General features: G+C 41.9%; 1 protein-coding gene across 1 annotated transcript; it reads left to right on the forward strand.

Annotated features, from left to right (window-relative positions):
- Positions 1–10759: 10759 nt before the first annotated feature.
- LOC136161707 (zinc finger protein 420-like) lies at positions 10760–19717 on the forward strand. Its single transcript, XM_065926732.1, has 5 exons — positions 10760–10774; positions 12887–13013; positions 13661–13665; positions 17874–19368; positions 19689–19717. The coding sequence occupies exons 1-5, from the start codon at positions 10760–10762 to the stop codon at positions 19715–19717; spliced, it is 1671 nt and encodes a 556-aa protein (XP_065782804.1).
- The last annotated feature ends 1515 nt before the right edge of the window (positions 19718–21232 follow it).

A 21232-nucleotide genomic window follows, 5' to 3' on the forward strand; every position in this document is an offset into this window, starting at 1 on the left:
AAAGATGGGAACAATAAAGGACAGAAACAGGATGGACCTAAAAGGAGCATAAGATAATAAGAGAAGTTGGTGAGAATACATGGAAGAACTATACAAAAAAGATCTGAGATAATGACTGAGATAACCACGATAGTGTGATCACTCACCTAGGAACAGACATCCTGGCGACCAAAGTCAAGTCGGCCTTAGAAGGCATGACTACCAACAAAGCTAGTGCAGGTGACGGAACTCCAGCTGAGCTATTTCAAGTCCTAAAAGAGGATAATGTTAAAGTTCTGCACTAGATAAGCCAGCAAATTTTGAAACCTCAGCAGTGGCCTCAGGATGGGAAAAGGTCAGTTTTCATTCCAATCACAAAGAAAGGCAATGCCAAAGAACACTCAAACTACTACACAATTTCTCTCATTTCAAACAATAGCACAGGCTCAAAATTCTCCCAGTGAGGCTTTGACAGTACGTGAACTGAGAGCTTCCAGATGTGCAACCTGGATTTAGAAATGGCAGAGGATCCAGACATCAAATTGCCAACATCCCTTGGATCATATAAGAAGCAAGAGATTTCTGGAAAAAGAACCACATCTGCTGTATTGACTATACCACAGGCTTTGATTATGTGGCTCACAAGAAACTGTGGAAAATTCTTAAAGAGATGAGAACACCAGACTACCTTGCCTGCCTCCTGAGAAATCTGTATGCATGTCAAGAAGCAACAGTGAGAACTGGACATGTGACAACGGACGGATTCCAAATTGGGAAAGGAGTACATCAGGGCTGTATACTGTTACCCTGCCTATTTAACTTATATGTACAGTACATCGTGCAACATTCCGGGTTGGATGAAGCACAAATTGGAATCAAGATTTCAGGGAGAAATAATCATAATCTCAGATATACAGATGACAACACCCTTATAGCAGAAAGCGAAGAGGAACTGCAGAGTCTCCTCATGAAACTGAAAGAAGCGGGTGCAAAAGCTGGCCTCAAACGCAACCTTCAAAAAACGAAGATCATGGCACCAGTCATATCCTTTCATGGCAAACAGTGGGAGGAACAATGTTAACAGTGACAGACTTTATTTTGGGGGTTCCAAAATCACTGCAGATGGTGACTACAGCCATGAAAATAAAAGACGCTTGCTCCTTGGAAGAAAAGCTATGACCAACCTAGGGAGCATATTAAAAAGCAGAAACATTACTTTTGAAAATGGTCCATGTTGTCAAAGCTATGGTTGCTCTAGTAGTCATGTATGGATGTGAGATCTGGACCATGAAGAAAGCTGAGCCCCGAAGAATTGATGCTTTTGAACTGTGTTGTTGGAGAAGACTCTTAGTCCCTTGAACTGGAAGATCACACCATGCCATCCTAAAGAAAATCAGTCCTGGATGTTCATTGGAACGACATGGTGAAGCTGAAACTCTGATACTTTGGCCACCTGATGTGAAGAACTGACCCACTGAGAAAGACCCTGATGCTGGGAAAGACTGAAGATGAGAGGACAAAGGGATGACAGAGGATGAGACGGTTGGATGGCATCACTACCTCGATGGCCAAGAGTTTGAACAGGCTCTGGGACTTGGTGACGGACAGGGAAGCCTGGTTTGCTGCAGACCATGGATCGCAGACTCAGACTCGACTGAGTGACGGAACTGAACTGACTGATATGTATAACTGGTTCTCTTTGCTGTTTAGGAGCACACAATTGGAAAAAAGCTATATTACAATTAGAATTTTAATAAAGATTTCTTTATATAACCTAAAAATTGTCATAGTTTGAATCAACCATTAATAGTACAGTGGAAAATGTGCTAAGAGTTCATGTCAATATATTTTAAAATTCTATGAGGTAAAAGAATATAATAAGGTATTTTAGCAAGTTAGAATTAGATCAAATACACTAAAGATATTTAATATGAGATCATAAAAGTAAAAGAGAAACTTTGAAGTCAACCTGAGATGTGCATTCTTTCATTTTCACAAGGTTTTGCTTTCTGCAGTGAAAAATTACTTGAATTTGAAATTTATTTAGAAGGTCATATGTGTCACTCCCAGTGAATAGGAAATTATAAACCAGAGAATAAAAACCCATACCCAGTATTCCTAGAAGTTTGGCAGTTTGTCTACCACTCCACTTACACATTTCTGTCCAAAGGTAGAGGGAAACTTGAAAACGACTGTCATACAGTTACTCAGAAATGGGCAGAGTTTTCCTAGGTCCCCAAAGAAATTGAAGAGTAACTAACGAATGCAGTTTGTCACAAGTCAAGAGGAGACTTTTAGTTCACACTGTGATGGAGAAAAGTAATCACTGGAGATAAATTCATGAATGATATAAGAGACAGAATGAGGCAAGTGATACATTTCTATGACACTAGCAGACACAAACCCAGGTTTTCAAAAACCACTTCCACTGAAGCCAATCTTCCAAAGCCATGTGATGAAGGATGAATTCCTCGCAGCTCCTTGGACCACTCATCTGAGTCTTCATCTCCAGCCATTCATAACTACCTGGGTAAAAGGCTGTCGTCTCCATTCTCCTTATATTCCTGGGATCCTTCAATTGCTCCAGAAAGGTGACCAGGTCCAGTTTAGAGACAAGCCCTGTTGATCAGAGAAAGGAAAATTTGTGTTGTTAGAGATTTATCAGTATCGAATCCAGTTTGTATTCAGGTGAGACAACAACGCATTCTGTCCTAGAAAACATTTCCTGAAATACTTTATTCAAAGCCGTCATAGAAAACTAACAAATACCTAACAATCAGATCCTGAGATTCTGGTCAACTAGTACTAAGGCAAATGTAAGTAGTATCGATGTGAAATTAAGAAAGTGTGCATCTATTTAATGCCACAGAACTTACACAATTACCACTAACCTAGAATGAAGGAGGCAGAGTACCTCAAGGAAGAAAAACATCACCAGCATAACGAGTCATCATGAATCATCACTTTTCTTCCTAAAGTCACAAATACCCATTTTCCCCTAGAAAGCAGAGACCTGGAACTACTGTGGGAAGCAGAAAATGTCAGAAAACATTCTTGGAATGACAGAACAAAATCCCAGTGGGTGGATAAGCGATTCTGGAAGGCAGTTATCCTTACCCAAGGAGGCCAGGTTCCCGTAATTCTCTAACAACACGTCCCTGTACAATTCCTGCTGACCGAGGTCCAGGCACTCCCACTCCTCTTGAGTGAAATCTATGGTCACATCCCGGAACGTCAGCCATCCCTGAAATACAAAGTACAGATGCCATGTGGCCGTGGGAAGACTTCCTAATGTGACCCAAGATGAAAACAGCAAGTTCAGAGACCTGGTCGTGAAGTAGTGGCTTGGCTGGTACTACAAAATATATTTTTTACACAGTAATCTTTTCTACCCAATTTCTAATGTGAAAAACAGAGGATGAGTTATGATCCACAAAGCATTAGAGAAACTACTCTCATCTGGAAAAGCAATTATAAAACCATCTGGGAAACATTAGCATATCTATTTTTCAGTGTTCTACTCGTGTGACATAGGATAAATTGTTTACCAAAGAAACAGGATTTTTTTTTTTTTTAAGTGTATTCTGAGACAAGAGTTCTGAAGTGGGCCCAAAGTGCCACATTTTTAGCAAGGTTATTTGAGTTAGTAATGTTGAAAATTCTGATCGATGAATGACGATTTTAAACCGCAAGGAAATAGAATAGTAAGGTAAGAATTCATACTTAAGTTGGAACGTTAATTGTTTTACAAATTTTAATAGGTGGAATAGGATAGTAAATTAAAAGACGCTAAAAAAAAAAAAAAAAAGACGCTTAGTCCTTGGAAGGAAAGCTATGACCAACCTAGACAGCGTATTAAAAAGCAGAGACATTACTTTGCCAACAAAGGTCCATCTAGTAGAGCCTATGGTTTTTCCAGTGGTCATGTATGGATATGAGAGTTGAACTGTGAAGAAAACTGAGCACTGAAGAATTGATGCTTTTGAACTGTGGTGTTGGAGAAGACTCTTGAGAGTGCCTTGGATTGTAAGGAGATCCAAGCAGTCCATCCTAAAGGAGATCAGTCCTGGGTGTTCACTGGAAGGACTGATGCTGAAGCTGCAATACTTTGGCCACCTCATGCGAAGAGTTGACTCATTGGAAAAGCCCTGATGCTGGGAGGGATTGGGGGCAGGAGGAGAAGGGGACGACAGAGGATGAGATGGCTGGATGGCATCACCGACTCGATGGGCATGAGTTTGAGTAAACTCCAGGAGTTTGTGATGGACAGGGAGGCCTGGCGTGCTGCAATTCATGGGGTTGCAAAGAGTCGGACATGACTGAGCGACTTAACTGGACTGAGGAACATATTTTATGATGTCAATCCTTGCATCTCATGACTAGAGAAGCACTAAATCCTTTCATGGTTATATGAGATCCTCATGATTAGCAAGAAACCTTCTGTAAAATGAGTGCTCAATGGCATTGAACTCCCCCTTCACCAAAACTATATACATTGACCTTCCCCCACTGCCACTTTGGAGCAGTCCCTCACAACTATCTGAAGTTCTCCCTCCCAGGCGGCAGTCCTCATTTTGCCCCAGTTCAGTCCAGCCGCTCAGTCGTGTCCCACTGTTTGCAACCCATGGACTGAAGCATGCCAGGCTTCCCTGTCCATCACCAACTCCCAGAGGTTTCTCAAGCTCATGTCCCTCGACTTGGTGATGCCATCCAACCATCTCATCCTGCCTTCAATCTTGCCCAGCATCAGGGTCTTTTCCAGTGAATCCTTTCTTTGTAGCAAGTGGCCAAAGTGTTGGAGTTTCAGCTTCAGCAAGAAGAAAGCGATAAAGAATGATAGAGCCTCTTGATGAAACTGTAAGAGAAGAGTGAAAAAGTTGGCTTAAAACTCAACATTCAGAAAGCTAAAGTCATGGCATCCAATCCCATCACTTCATGGCAAATAGATGGGGAAACAATGAAAACATTTTGTCCCAAATAAAACTTAACTTGCAAATCTCAAGTTGAACATCTTTTTACTCAACACTAGCATCAGACTGTTTTCCAGTGAGTTGGCTCATTGTCAGATGGCCAAAGTGTTGGAGCTTCAGCCTCAGAATGAGACTTTCCAATGAATATTCAGGGATGATTTCCTTTAGGATTGACTGGTTTGCTGTCCTTGCAGTCCAAGGGACTCTCAGAAGTCTTCTCCAGCACCACACTTAGAAAGCATCAATTCTTTGGTGCTCAGCCTTATTTATAGTCTAACTATTTCAACCATACATGACCAGGAGAAAAACGATAGCTTCTGGCAAAGTGATGTCTCTGCTTTTTAATATGCTGTCTAGGTTTCTCATAGCTTTTCTTTCTAGGAGCAAGTGTCTTTTAGTGTCATGGCTACAGTAACCATCCACAGTGATTTTGGAGCCCGGCAAAAGTAATACAGTCACTGCTTCTACTTTTCCCCCATCTATTTGCCATGATGTGATGGGACTGGAGGCCATGATGTTAGTTTTTCTGAATGTTGAGTTTTAAGCCAACTTTTTCACTTTCTTCTTGCACCCCTATCAAGAGCTTCTTTACTTCCTCTTTGCTTTCTGCCATTAAAGTGGTATTATCTGCGTATCTGAGATTGTTGATGTTTGTCGAGGAAATCTTGACTCTACCACTACAGAAAGTGAAAGTTGATTGCACATTCCTGTCCCACTCTTTGCAACCCCATGGACTGTAGCCCACTAGGCTCCTCTGTCCATGGGATTCTCCAGGCAAGAATACTGGAGCGGGATGTCATTCCCTTCTCCAAGGGATCTTCCTGACCCAGGAATTGAACCACAGTCCTCTGCATTGCAGGCAGATTCTTTACCAAGCGAGCCACTAGGAAAGCCCTACTACTAAAAAGCGTTTGGTAAATGCAAGTCTCTGGGCCCAGGTGAAACAAAGCCAGCTATTGAGAAGCCATGGGCTATTTCCTACTCCCTAACTGCTGGTGGGGGTGGGGTGGGGGGCGAGGGGTAATGTGAGCAGAGTTCAGCTGCCTCATCTACCATCTCTTATAGTATACAAGGAATTAGGATGTGAACATTGAGGAAGCAGGATTCCTTCCGGATAGCTAGATGCATATTAAAGAAATTATTTCAGTAAGCCTGGACACTTGCATCTTACCATACAGAGAAGATCACTAAAGCTCTTCATGTGAGGGATCTTTTTTTAAATTATTGTAACCTTTAGTAATCAGATTACCTGCCCCTTGCTGCAAACTTGTATACTGTCTCTCTCCTGCCCTGCCTCCTTAGAGGCAGCTGTCTCAAAATCACTTAACATACTGTCTCCGGGGGTCAAGACCTAACATTCCTACCAAATAAAACCTTATTCTCAACTTTGAGCTCGCATGACTTTTTATCTCAGCCGAGAGTTATGTCACTTATTACTTAACACAGGTCATTATTTCCTTTGACGGTCATCAGAAATGCACTTAAGGCATCATTTTCACAGACATTTCTCCATTCCCACGCACACTTTGGGCTTCCCAGGTGGCAATACTACTAAAGAATCCGCTGGTCAGTGCAGGAAGCCCAAAGACCTGGGCTTGATCCCTGGGTCGGGAAGATCCCCTGGAGGAGGAAATGGCACCCCACTTCAGTATTCTTGCCTGGGAATTCCCATGGACAGAGAGGCCTGGTGGACTCCAGTAAAAGGGGTCACAAAGACTCAGACATGACTAAGCGTCTAGGCACACACATTTTTAATCCAGTGTTCACTGCTGCCCCTAGCTTATTTTCAAAGAAAGCTGTGATGGATATACCTTCAGGCTCCTGGTCTCTGAAGCTGGAGGTCCCTCACCTGCAGGCAGGTGGTCACAATGCAAGTCATTTTATGAAAAGCTGTATCCCCCAGGCTGCAGAGGGGAGTGAAAAAATCTAACTACTCAAGATATCATGGGGCTTTCCACGTGGCGCTAGTGGTAAAGAACCCACTTCCCAATGGGGAGATGTCCCAGAGGCAGGTTTATCCCTGGGTTGGGAGTATCCCCTGGAGAAGGGCATGGCAACCCACTCCAGTATTCTTTCCTGGCGACTCCCCATGGGCAGAGAAGCAAGGGAGGGCTACAACCCATGGGTTCCCAAAGAGTTGGACACTATTGAACAACTTAGCATGCAGGAGGCAGGATATCTTTGGGAAGAATTCTGAGAGCACATCCTTACAGCAACCTAAGTGCCCTAGGTGATTCCCACCAAGCAGTCACTCACCATCACTTCAATTCAGGTCAGTTCAGTCTCTCAGTCATGTCTGACTCTTTGTGACCCCGTAAACCGCAACACGCGAGGCCTCCCAGTCCAACAACTCCCGGAGTCCACCCAAATGCATCTCCATTGAGTCAGTGATGCCATCCAACCATCTCATCCTCTGTCCTCCCCTTCTACTCCCACTTTCCATCTTTCCCAGCCTCAGGGTCTTTTCCAATGAGTTAGATCTTCACATCAGGTGGCCAAATATTTCAGTTTCAGCTTCAACATCAGCCCTACCAATGACACCGGGACTGATCTCCGTTAGGATGGACTGGGTGGATCTCCTTGCAGGTCAAGGGACTCTCAAGAGTCTTCTCCAACACCACAGTTCAAAAGCAGCCATTCTTCTGTGGTCAGCTTTCTTTACAGTCCAACTCTCACATCCATACATGATCACTGAAAAAACCATAGCCTTCAAGAGACAGACCTTTGTTGACAAAGTAATTCTACTTTTTAATATGCTGTCTAGGGTGGTCACAACTTTCCTTCCAAGGAGTAAGCGTCTTTTCGTTTCATGACTGCAATCACCATCTGCAGTGATTTGGGAGCTCCAAAAGTAAAGTCTGGCACTGTTTCCCCATCTATTTGCCATGAAGTGATGGGACCGGAGGCCATGATCTTAGTTTTCTGAATGTTGAGCTTTAAGCCAACTTGTTCACTCTTCTCTTTCACTTTCATCAAGAGGTTCTTTAGTTCTTCTTCACTTTCTGCCATAAGGGTGGTGTCATCTGCATATCTGAGGTTATTGATATTTCTCCTGGCAATCTTGATTCCAGCTTGTGCTTCCTCCTGCCCAGCATTTCTCATGATGTACTCTACATATAAGTTGAATAAACAGGGTGACAATATACAGCCTTGACGTACTCCTTTTCCTATTTGGAACCGGTGTGTTCTTCCATGTCCAGTTCTAACTGTTGCTTCCTGACCTGCATACAGGTTTCTCAAGAGGCAGGTCAGGTGGTCTGGTATTCCCATCTCTTTCAGAATTTTCCACAGTTTCTTGTGGTCCACAGAGTCAAAGGCTCTGGTATAGTCAATTAAGCAGAAATAGATGTTTTTCTCGAACTCTCCTGCTTTTTTGATGATTCAGCAGGTGTTGACAATTTGATTGCTGATTCATTTGACTTTTCTAAAACCATCTTGAACATCTGGAAGTTCATGGTTCACGTATTGCTGAAGCCTAGCTTGGAGAATTTTAAGCATCACTTTATTAGAGTGTGAGATAAGTGCAATTGTGCAGTAGTTTGATCATTCTTTGGCATTGCCTCTCTTTGGGATTGGAATGAAAACACCTTTGTTAGTCCTGTGACCTCTGCTGAGTTTTCCAAATTTGGGGGCATATTGAGCGCAGCACGTTCATAGAATCATCTTCCAGGATTTGAAATAGCTCAGGTGGAATTCCATCACCTCCATTTACTTTGCTTGTAGTGATGCTTGCTAAGGGTCACTTCATATTGCAGGATGTTTGGCTCTACATGAGTGATTACACCATCGTGATTATCTCGGTCATGAAGATCTTTTTTGTACAGTTCTCCTGTGTATTCATGCCACCTCTTCTTAATATCTTCTGCTTCTCTTAGGTCCATACCATTTCTGTCCTTTATCGAGCCCATCTTTGCATGAAATGTTCCCGTGGTACCTCTCATTTTCTTGAAGAGATCTCTAGTCTTTCCCATTCTGTTGTCTTCCTCTATTTCTTTGCATTGATTGCTGAGGAAGCCTTTCTTATCTCTCCTTGCTATTCTTTGGAACTCTGCATTCAAATGGGTCTAACTTTCCTTTTCTCCTTTGATTTTTCCTTGTTTTTTTTTTTTTCACAGCTATTTGTAAGGCCTCCTCCAACAGGCATTGTGCTTTTTTGTATTTCTTTTTCTTGGGGATGGTCTTGATTCCTGTCTCCTGTACAGTGTCACAAACCTCTGTCCATAATTCATCAGGCACTCTGTCTATCAGATCTAGTCCCTTAAATCTATTTCTGACTTCCACTGTACAGTCATAAGGGATTCGATTTAGGTAATACCTGAATGGTCTTGATGTAAATGAAAGAGGAGAGTGGAAAAGTTGGCTTAAAGCTCAGCATTCAGAAAACTAAGACCATTGCATCCAGTTCCATCACATCATGCCACATAGATGAGGAAACGATGGAAACACTGACAGACTTTATTTTTGTGGACTCCAAAATCACTGTGCAGATGGTGATTGCAGCCATGAAATTAAGAGATGCTTACTCCTTGGAAGGAAAGTTATGACCAACCTAGACAGCATATTAAAAAGTAGGATTACTTTGTCAACAAAGGTCCGTCTGGTCAAGGCTATGGTTTTTCCAGTGGTCATGTATGGATGTGAGAGTTGGACCATAAGGAAAACTGAGCACCTAAAAATTGATGGTTTTGATCTGTGGTGTTGGAGAAGACTCTTGAGAGTCCCTTGAACTGCAAGGAGATCCACCCAGTCCATCCTAAAGGACTTCAGTCCTGGGTGTTCATTGGAAGGACTGATGTTGAAGCTGAAGCTCCAATACTCTGACCACCTGATTTGAAGAGGTGGCTCACTTGAAAAGACCCTTATGCTGAGAAAGGTTGAGGGCAGGACGAGAAGGGGAGGACAGAGGATGAGATGGTTGGATGGCATCACCGACTCAATGGATATGGATTTTGGTGGACTCTAGGAGTTGTTGATGGACTGGGAGGCCTGGTGTGTTGCAGTTTATGGGGTGGCAAAGAGTCGGACACAACTGAGTGACTGAACTGAACTGAACTGAATGTATTGGTGGTTTCCTCTTCTTTCTTGCATTTCAGTGTGAATTTGGCAATAAATAGTTAGTGGGGGCTGATTCGTGTCAATGTATGACAAAACCCACTGAAATGTTGTGAAGTAATTGGCCTCCAACTAATAAAATAAAATTTAAAAAAATTAAAAAAAAATAGTTCGTGGGCACAGATACTATGACTTGGAGAGCCACACACATCCTAGAAGGAGCCTCTCCCGAATTAATCAGGTTGACACTCTTTGTAGAACTTCCCGCCCTAAATGCTCGTTTCTGATGTCACAGGGGTGCTGAGTGTGAGGCTGCAGCTCTTGGCTCTTGGACCTGGGTCTCCCTCTTACATTGTTTCAAAAACCCTCACAGGCTGGGTCAGGTGACCTGGTAGTTCTGTCTGTCAGGTCTTGGGAATTGTACTGTGGCCTGCACTCAGTAAGGCAGAAAGAAAGGAGAAGAACTGGCAGGGGTGGTCTGCATAGAGAATGCAGGAAAGGTAAGCACCAAACAAAGGATGTGATTAGCATATCAGGTTAGTCTGGATTATCCGCTGCAGACCAGGAAGGAGAAAGTAAAAAAGGAGCCCTGAAAACGGCAAAGGGAAACAAGAAAACTCTTTTCTCTCGATCTTTGCAGCAGTTGCAGATTCAAGAGTTATGTGGATGACTTTAAAGTTATTTACTTAACACCCAGATGTGAGTTTGTGATAAAAATCCCCAGAGGAGACACCGAGATGGAGGAAGAAGAGGAAGAAATGGCAGCTTCTCAGGTAAATGTCCTGTCCCGGGTCTGAGGCTGTGTCTGGTTTTCCTCCTGAAATGCCTGGTCTGAACATCTGCAAACCTTCAATTCTCTGCTTCTAATTTTTCTACCTAGGGTGTTTGTTGTCAACTGCTTATTTTTTTTCCAGTTTTTCTTGTGTTAGAGGAGACTGGCCCTTTAGACAGTTTCTTCCTTATGTCCCAGAGCCTGTTATCCAATGTATGTATCCTGGCTTTCTATAGAGCATGATGAATTCTCAACGTTGTCAGTTTCAATGTTGAACATATTCCCTTTGTGAAAGACCAACACGGGGAGGCACTGGTATCAGGGATTCCCAATGGAATGCTGTTCTGTGTTGGGATCCTAGGAAGTAGGGGAAACGCCATGATGAGTTTATATCTGGATGCACCTTCAGGTCATTAGAACAGGAGCAAAAGGCAATGCCCTTGGAAATAGAATGAACTCAGTGGTCCAGATTTTTTTTCAGAATATTTTCAAAAATAAAAAAATGTAGTTGAGACGATCCTCTTCCTCTGTGTCGATAAGAAAGACTTACTAATTAAATGTGGTATTAGGCTACATGTCACGGGAGGTATATATGAAGTGAAATTTGCTTAAAACTAGCATTTTTTAATGATTGATTCAGATCATGGTTTCCATAATATTGCCAACATACCCGTGCAGTGGTAATGCATTCTTCCATGTACTTCTAACCCCATGACTCTGATGGTCACTGGTTTAGGTACTTCTGTGAGATTCCCATGCAACGCAGCTCATGTATTTTCCTTTTGTCTTTAACAAGTGTCTTGGGGAAAAAAAGTGAGGGATGTGCCTAAACTATCACAGTTAATGGGGGAATCCCATATGCTCTTAAGTTTCTCTTTGCTTTGGAAGATGACTGTGTTTAGTAGAGATGCTGGGTTTGGGGGATTTTTCTCACTCAAGCCCAGGTCTGATCATTTCCAGGTACACTCTATGCTCACATCACAGAATCTCATCATATTTTTGTATTTTCCAAAATGTTTATAAGAATATTATTAGTGTCAATCTATGTTCAACTATATTAAAATTTGAATTGTAGCTCTTTGGAAATGATATAGATTTTAAGGAAATTTAAAAACTCAGAACCAGAGCTTTCCTTTATGTTACATCATTCTGTATTTCTGCATTATAGTTTATTTAAAGAAATAAAATAATATCATCCTCATATATTTATGTACATTTTTAATAAGTTAAAAAATTTTATTTTATTGACATGAGGAATTTTCCCTATTAACTATTAATAAGTATATAGCCCCATTTTAGTTTATGTGTCTGTCCACAAACCTGTTAACATGATTTGATCGCTTTTTTCTATTTTTTAAAGATTTTCAGAAGAAGGGAATACGTACCTACTCTAGTATTCTTTCCTGGAGAATCCTATGGACAGAGGACCTATTATTTCTCTTGCACATTCAAGATTCTGTAAAAACTGTCAGAAAGACATACAGTATATGCTAAATAGTTAAAATGATCCTTGCTGCAAGGTTACTATCTTATAGAGACCTGTAAAATCTGTAAAAGACTTAAAGTTCAACTAAAGTGTGAATTCTTCCCTACTGTTCTCCTTCATTGCTGTTCAGAATGGTCATTTGTGGAGCAGAATTTGCAATATTACTACTTCAAATATGCTTGGTAAAAATGTGGCACAATTTTTCCACTCCAGAACTCTTCGATCAGAATCTGCTTTTTAAAAATGTTTCCTGGTTTTTGGTAGACAATTTATCCTAGGTCACACGAGTACAACACTCAAATATGCCAGTGTTGATCTGATGACATTATAATTTCTCTTCCACATCAGAATAGTTTCTTGTTAATCATATACTCTTTTCTTGGGGTTAAAAATGTGGTAGAAAATGTTGCTGTTTGATACCAGAAACTACAGTAAATCAAAATGAGTTCTCTGAAATTACTGTTTTCGTTTAGGGTCAGGTTAGGAAGTCTTCGCTTGGCCATATGACAGTCAGTCATTCAGTCAGTTCAGCCATTCAGTCATCAGTCTTGTCTGACTCTTTGCGATCTCAGTTTTGTCTGGCTCTTTGTGACCCCAAAGTACATGCATGTGTACTTTGTATTTCAGGGACGGCTGATGTTCCAGGATGTGGCCATAGACTTCACCCAAGAGGAGTGGGAATGCCTGGACCTCGGTCAGCGGGACCTGTACAGGGATGTGATGTTAGAGATCTACGGGAACCTGGCCTCCTTGGGTGAGGACAACTGCCTTCAAGAATCCCTTTTCCACCACTGGGTTTGGTGCCTGCATTTCTAGAACGTCTCCTGGAATTTCCTGCTTCCACCAACACCTTCAGATCCCTGTTTTCTAGCAGGAAATGGGTATTTGTGAGTTCAGAAAGAAAGCCTTCATGGTGATTCAGTATGTTTCTAACCTTTTTCTTCCGTGATGTAATCTGCCTCCTTCACTCTAGCGTGGTGGTGATTGAATCAGTTCCATGGTATTAAATAGTGACACCTTCCTCTTAAAATCACATTTACACTACTTACTTTCGCCTTGTAGTACTTGACCAGAATGTCAGGATCTGATTTTTATGTATTTGTTAGTATTGTAAACGTGCTTTCAATAAAGTATTTGGGGGAATCATTCTCTAGGCTGTATTAATATTCACCCGTGTGTTCTCTTATCACCCAAATACATATTGTGTTGGAAACTTATGAATCTCTAGCAAAAGAGATATTCCTTTCTCTGATGAACAGGTCTTGTGGTCTCTAAGCCGGACCTGGTCACCTTTCTGGAGCAAATGAAGAATCCCTGGGGTGTAAGGAGAACGGACACAACAGCCACATACCCAGGTAGGTGTGAATGGAGTGAGCTGATGACTCAGGTGAGAGATCCAAGGAGCAGTGAGGAAGTCAGCCTTTGTCCTGTGGCTTGGGAAGACGTGCTCCAGTGGAAATGATTCTGGAGAACTCTGGGTTCATTTCTGTTGCTGTCATAGACGGACATTGCCTGGCTCCTTCTGCCTCTCAGTCATTCATGAATTCAGCTCCATGATTACTTTTCTCATCCACAGTGAGAATTCAAATTCTCTTCTTGGCTTGTGACAACTTGCATGAGTTGGCTGCTCTTTCATTTCTTGGGTGTCCTAGAAAAACTGCCCATTGATGAATAAATATAAGATGCTCTTTTTAAAGTTTGTTTCTACCTCTAGAAAGAAATGTGTGAGTGGAATTGTAAACAAACTACCAATACTCTAGGAATATTGGAGACAGAATTTTTTTCTGATTTATATTTTCTAAAACACTGGAAGCTACAAATATGACCTTATAAATTTTAGGCTCCTTTCAGTTTATAAAGCAAAACCTATCTAAAATGAGAGAATGCAAATCCCTGAGTTACACCAATGTTTCACTTTTCTTTATGTGAACTTATTTTAAATATTTGAAGTTCATTTGCCACAATTCCTCAATGGTAAAATACTTTAATGTATTCAATTAACTCAAAGATTTTTTAAATAAATTGGCAAAATAGTTTGGAACATTTTCCACCGTATTTCTAATGGTTGTTTGAAACTATCAACATTTTCGAACATATAAAGAAGTACTTTTAAGTCCTTTAAATCCTTATTGGATTTAAATCCTTATTGTTTTACAATGTTGTTCTCTTGTACAGCAAAGAGAATAAGTATACGTATAAATAGCCACTCTTTATTAGATTTCCTTCCATTTGGGTCTCTGCAGGGAACTGAGTAGAGTTCTCTATGATCCCAACACATTTTTTAAAATCTCACTTCTTATTTAATTGCTTAAGGCTTTATTATCTTGTTTCTTATCAGATGCCCCAGACTTTATTAATTTATCTCATTTGTTTTCAGTTTCTGATGGCCCTCAGTTTCTAATTAGTTGTATGTCAATATCATTTATGATTTTTAGATAGAGACATCTAATAGAATATGTTCCAATAGAGCACAAGTTCTAAGAAGTGGATTAAAGAATTGGAAGGCACTTAGTATTTCTGAAAATGTTTGGTGTCTCCATTTAAGACGACTTAGGGCAAAAGGTAATCATTAGACTGCGTGTCTCCGCTTCATTTAGTGGTTCTTGTAGCTTATTATTTTGCCCCTTCCTCTGCTCCATACTCTTTGTCCCCTGGTTTTATTACATTCTCTGTGTTTTTGAACTCTGCCCTGAAGCATGGAGGATCCTAGTTCCTCTTGTTTCTTGTGCTTGACCCTTAGGGGCTCAGTTGGGTCCTGAGGTTTGTGCCCTGATCCCCTTGATAGCCTGCCCTGGATATTGAGGGGAGCCTCCCCTTCACTCTGTGGCTGTCACCACCATGTCTGTGGTGGGTCTGCGCCCTGGTTGCCGGAACAGAGCCCCCAGATCTGTTTCTTCGCTGTGATCCTGATCTGTGTGGAAGCAGATGGGATTGGAGCACACCCCCGGGAGAGAAGCCCCTGAGGATTGCTGCTCTGGGGATGTTCCCCTTGGGACGTTCTCTGTGCGTCACTTTCCCCCATTGGCTGAGTCCTGTGTGACCCTGGTAGGCACTGATCTTGGCCCCAGCTCAACCATGGGTATGCCGGCACATGGCCCTGGGTTCTCTCGGATACTGTTCTCCCCGGGTCACCAGCATAGATCCCCTGAACTCAGGGCCTAGGTCCCACGTGCTGTGGTGCTGTGGGGGCAGCTGCGACTCCGGGCTGGCCCCGTCCCCTCGTGTCCGAGCCCACAAAGTCTACAGTTGCTAAAGCCACACCTGCTGTGACCGGGGGCGTCCCCCTTCTACTTTAGATCCTCTGCAGGGGCTGAGCTGAGAAAGCCGGTTGCCTGTGTAAAAGCGTGGTTAATGCAGCTGCGAGCAGAGACCTCAGCTTTGCTTCCTTAACCCTGGGGCTCAGCTGCGCTTTCAGCTCCTTCTGAGCATGAGGCCCACCCACGGGTGTCTGCTCCAGAGGCTGCCCCAGGGCACAGGGGTCTGCTGACGGGGGAGGAGGGGCATGGGGGAGGCCGTGGCTGGGCCTCAGTAGAGCCCACCGGGTGGCGGTCCTCCCTACTGCCAGGGATGAGGGGCCAGCATGGGGGAGAGAGGCTGCGGTGGGGTTCTTCCCTTTGGGCCTCACTCAACAGTGGCGTCTGCGCTTTGGTGGTGCAGGCTTCCTCCACAAGCGTCCCATTTGCAGAGCTCCTCCCTCCCTCCCGTCCCCTCAGGATGTCTCCTCATGACCAACCGCAGTCCTCTGCCTGGGTTTGCTCCCCAAAGCCCACGTTCCAGCACACAGTCTTTGTCTGCAGGGGTGGACACCCTTGAGGTGGACACCATCTCAGGCTGGGTGGGCAGGGCAGGGGTCAGCACCCCATCTGCAGCTCTCACTGTCCTGCTGCCACACGCGGGTTGCCATGTTCTCTTTCACAGAGAATGAGGCTCTCCTGTCCAAACTGGGTGCCCCCAGTGAGGGGCTCCCCCGGATGTGGACACCTCTTCTCTCTTCAGATCTCCCCAATGTTGCAGGTCCCATCCCAGTTCCTCTCCTCTTCCTTCTCCTTGTTTTTTGGTACTACCTGGCTCAGCAGGAATCTTTCTGGTCATTTTAGGTGGTGTAGGTTCTTTCCTAGTGTTCAGGGGGGGCTCTGTGTGAATTGTTCCAATTCTGATGTATTCTTGATGAATTTGTGGCGAGAGATGAACTTCAGTCTGCCTAATCCTCTGGCATCTTGATCCTTGGGTCACCATTTTCCTTAATCTTCAAGGATATATACTGAGAATAGTAGATAAGAAAGCTTTTATTTGGTGTCTTTCAGCTCTGTCTTCTCACAACACCCATGGTTTGATGTCAAAGAATCCAAGGTTTGAAAATTTAATCCGAAATGCAAACCTAGGCGTGTATGAAAGAGCTCCCCTAGGAAATGAACATTTAACCAAAGCCTGGGGATATACAAGGGCGTGTGAAAGGCTGAGAGGATGTTTATATGGACATAAAGAAATTGAGACCGTTTCACATACCGTGGACATGACTGCCAGAAGAAATGAGCACTGGGAGTCAAATTGGGGGAAGCACCCGATTCAGTCATCACCGTCTGCCGCGCAGTGTATCTTTGTAAGCAATGACTCACATCAGTTTTTGAAACACACGCGTTCTCTGAGGGGAAATGTGGAAAATCTGGAAGGTCATCGAGTCTCTACTCCAAATGCTCGTTCAGACCACTCTGAACATAGACTTCGATTACACATACATTCAACGACGTCTGATAAGGAGAAGTTTACAAATGATGGGAAAAACTCACAATATAATCAACTTGAGGGATCTGTGAGCAACCGGTCATTATTCTTCCACCAACAGACAGGTTCTCTCCAATCCAAAATGTGTAATGTTGATAATAATGGAAGAGACTTAATTAAGCCATCACTGTTTGATACATATCGTGATAGGGTTAATATAGAACAACTTTTCATGTGTAATAACACGAGTCAGGCCTTAAGTAGGAGCTCCAACCCCAATAGTTTTCAGACTATTTATGATGGAGCAAGAAACTGTTCATGCAATGACAGTGGATATAACATTGAACAAGACTCTGATCTTAGGAAACATCAGGCACCTCAATCTTCAGATAAGGATTCTAAAAGTAATACATGTAGGAATATCTTTTATCGAGCATCAGGTCTTTCACTAAATAAGAGTACCCATACTGGAGAGAAGACTTACAATTGTAGTGAATATGATGTTTCTAATCAGTCTTCAGAACTTATTCAACAGGAGAGTATTCAGAATCCACAGAAAAACTACAAGTGTAAGAAATGTGAGAAAGTCTTTACTAATGCACTCAATCTACGTAAACATAGGGAAATTCATACAGGATGGAATACTTTTAAATGTACAGAATGTGACAAAGCGTTTAATCAGAGTTCAAAACTTAGTCAGCATCAGCAAATCCATATTGGCCAGAAGCCTTATAAATGTAAGGAATGTGGCGAAGGCTTTAGCCAGCACTCAAATCTTACTTATCATCAGAGAGTCCATACCCGGGAGAAGTCTTTTAAATGTAAGGATTGTGGCAAAGCCTTTAAACAGTGCTCATGTCTTCATAAACGTCAGGTAATTCATGCTGGAGAGAAACCTTATAAATGTCAAGAATGTGGAAAAGTTTTCAGTCAAAACACAACTCTTATTAAACACCAGCAAATTCATTGTGACGAGAAGCCTTGTAAATGTACGTATTGTGGCAAAGGCTTTATTCAGCGCAGAGGTCTTACTTGCCATCAGAGAATTCACACTGGAGAGAAACCGTATAAATGTCAAGAATGTGGAAAAGCTTTCAGTCAATACACAACTCTTATTCAACACCAGCGAATTCACACTGGAGAGAAACCTTATAAATGTCAAGAATGTGGAAAAACTTTCAGTCAATACACAACTCTTATTCAACACCAGCGAATACATACTGGAGAGAAGCCTTATAAATGTAAGGATTGTGGCAAAAACTTTAGCCAGGTCTCAGGCCTTATGTACCATCAGAGAGTTCATACTGGAGAGAAGCCTTATAAATGTAAGGATTGTGGCAAAGGTTTTAGCCGGCACTCAGGCTTTATATCACATCAGAGAGTTCATACTGGAGAGAAGCCTTATAAATGTAAGGACTGTGGCAAAGACTTTAGCCGGGGCTCAGGCCTTATGTACCATCAGAGAGTTCATACTGGAGAGAAGCCTTATAAATGTCAGGATTGTGGCAAAGACTTTCGCCGGGGCTCAGGCCTCATGTACCATCAGAGAGTTCATACTGGAGAGAAGCCTTATAAATGTAAGGATTGTGGCAAAGGCTTTATTCAACACGGAGGTCTAACTTGCCATCAGAGAATTCACACTGGAGAGAAACCTTATAAATGTCAAGAATGTGGAAAAGCTTTCAGTCAATACTCAACTCTTACTAAACACCAGCGAATTCATACTGGAGAGAAGCCTTATAAATGTAAGGATTGTGGCAAAGGCTTTAGCCAGCGCTCATGGCTTATGTACCATCAGAGAGTTCATACTGGAGAGAAGTCTTATAAATGTAAGGACTGTGGCAAAGGCTTTAGCTGGCTCTCAGGTCTTACTTGCCATCAGAGAATTCACTCTGGAGAGAAACCTTATAAATGTCAAGAATGTGGAAAAGCTTTCAGTCAATACTCAACTCTTATGAAACACCAGCGAATTCATACTGGAGAGAAGCCTTATAAATGTAAGGATTGTGGCAAAGACTTTAGCCAGGGCTCAGGGCTTATGTACCATCAGAGAATTCATAGTGGAGAGAAGCCTTATAAATGTAAGTATTGTGGCAAAGGCTTTAGCCGGCCCTCAGGTCTTACTCACCATCAGAGAATTCACACTGGAGAGAAACCATATAAATGTGAAGAATGTGGAAAAGCTTTCAGTCGATGCTCTACTCTCACAAAACACCAGCGAATTCATACTGGAGAAAAGCCTTATAAATGTAAGGATTGTGGCAAAGGCTTTAGCTGGCTCTCAGGTCTTACTTGCCATCAGAGAATTCACACTGGAGAGAAACCTTATAAATGTCAAGAATGTGGAAAAACTTTCAGTCAATACTCAACTCTTATGAAACACCAGCGTATTCATACTGGAGAGAAGCCTTAAAAATGTAACGATTGTGGCAAAGACATTAGCCAGGGCTCAGGGCTTATGTACCATCAGAGAATTCATAGTGGAGAGAAGCCTTATAAATGTAAGGATTGTGGCAAAGGCTTTAGGCGGCCCTCAAGTCTTTCTCACCATCAGAGAATTCACACTGGAGAGAAACCATATAAATGTCAAAAATGTGGAAAAGCTTTCAATCGATGCTCTACTCTCACAAAACACCAGCGAATTCATACTGGAGAGAAGCCTTTTAAATGTAAAGATTGGTACCGGACAGATCTTACTCACCATCAGAGAATTCACACTGGAGAGAAACCTTATAAATGTAAAGAAGGTGAAAATGCTTTCAGTCACTATGCAACTCTTACTAAACGTGAGTGAATTCATACTAAAGAGAAGCCTTATAAATGTAAGGATTTTGATAAAGACTTTAACCCAGCACATTGGTCTTACTTACCATCAGATAATTCATACTGAAGGAAATCTCATAAATGTAAGGAAACCTGCAAAGGTGTCCTGGTGGGAAACCCTAGTAATGAAGTAAGACATGGAAGAGGTTTGTCCTGAACATACAGTTCAGGAAACCCAAGACTGCTTATATAAGAAAGATATGGAATGACGTAAAGAAAATGTAAATAAGTATTTACAAAAAATCTAAATAAATATCAGGAAATGCATACTAGAAATCATTTCATAAATCCTGTTTTCTGACGTTCCTCTTAGGGAGAAATATTGTAGATGTGACTCATAGTTAAAATAGACAGAAAATTGATATGTTAGTATGGATCACAAGATGAAGAGGTGATGTTTAGCCATGTACAGTTACTAGCTGTGTATGTTTGTCTATATTGACACAATTTGTGATTATTTGAAAACCAAAATGAATGTAACTGAATTCTCAAATTACTCCATGCCACACTTCATTTCTAGTGTGCATGCGAAGTTATGTTTTTCATGGTTGGTACCTCAAAGATGAGAGAAGCCCTTCTACCTAGGAAGAAAACATTTATATTTTTCTCTATTATAAGATTAAGGACACAGGGATGTAACATGTACAGTGAACATCTAAATGGTGGTGTTTGTCATTCATGTCACACATCCCTATAAGTCACCGTGATGTAAGTGTTCAGGGAATAATTCCACAGATTAAAGTAAGATGTCCATTTTCAATAGTTACATCACTTGCTTTTAAAGAAAAGTACAATAACAGTTCACTAAAATCTTGATGTATTTTATAATATCAACAGAAGTCATGAATATCAAGTGTCATGTTTCAATTAAAGACATCTCTGCTCCCCTAGAAATGTATGGAAAAACCTTCCCAGAAAAGTCATATAATTAGTGTACATCTTCTTAAATCATTAGTCTCCCTTTTGTAACCATAGAAATCACCCTTCTCAGATCATTTTATCAGAAGAAAGAATATCATTCTTTATGCTTATAATATGTATTTTAACCAAGGTTACATAGTGGAATGTAAAAGTTTTTATTCTGTGTGTGATAAGCATGCATGTTAAACAAGAAAACTGAATGTTCTCTTGTGTAAATGTTGGTGTGTAATGAATGTAGTGTTAGCCTAGCAATTTAAGGTTGCAGGAAAGAATACCTAACAAGAAACTCTTCGGTAGCCTAGATGGGTGAAGTCTGTAACAATTAGTTTCCTTCCTGCCCTTAAGTTTCAAATCATTGGATCATGTATTTCCCATCATTTCTCTATTGTACTTTTCCCCCTCTCTGTAGCTGCAGGGACATTGTGACGGTTCTAATAAGAAGGATCATACAGAGTACTGTTGAGAGCTCCCCTGAAATGCTCCATGCTGTTGCCGCCTCAGCATCTG

The sequence above is a fragment of the Muntiacus reevesi genome, chromosome 2 (genome assembly GCF_963930625.1).
Source record: "Muntiacus reevesi chromosome 2, mMunRee1.1, whole genome shotgun sequence".
NCBI lineage: Eukaryota > Metazoa > Chordata > Mammalia > Artiodactyla > Cervidae > Muntiacus > Muntiacus reevesi.

What these genes read in the sequence shown, in the direction of transcription:
- LOC136161707 (XM_065926732.1), top strand. An exon ending in AACTCTTATGAAACACCAGC is followed by an intron (nt 19,369 to 19,688) that starts GTATTCATACTG and finishes ACTCACCATCAG; the next exon opens with AGAATTCACACTGGAGAGAA.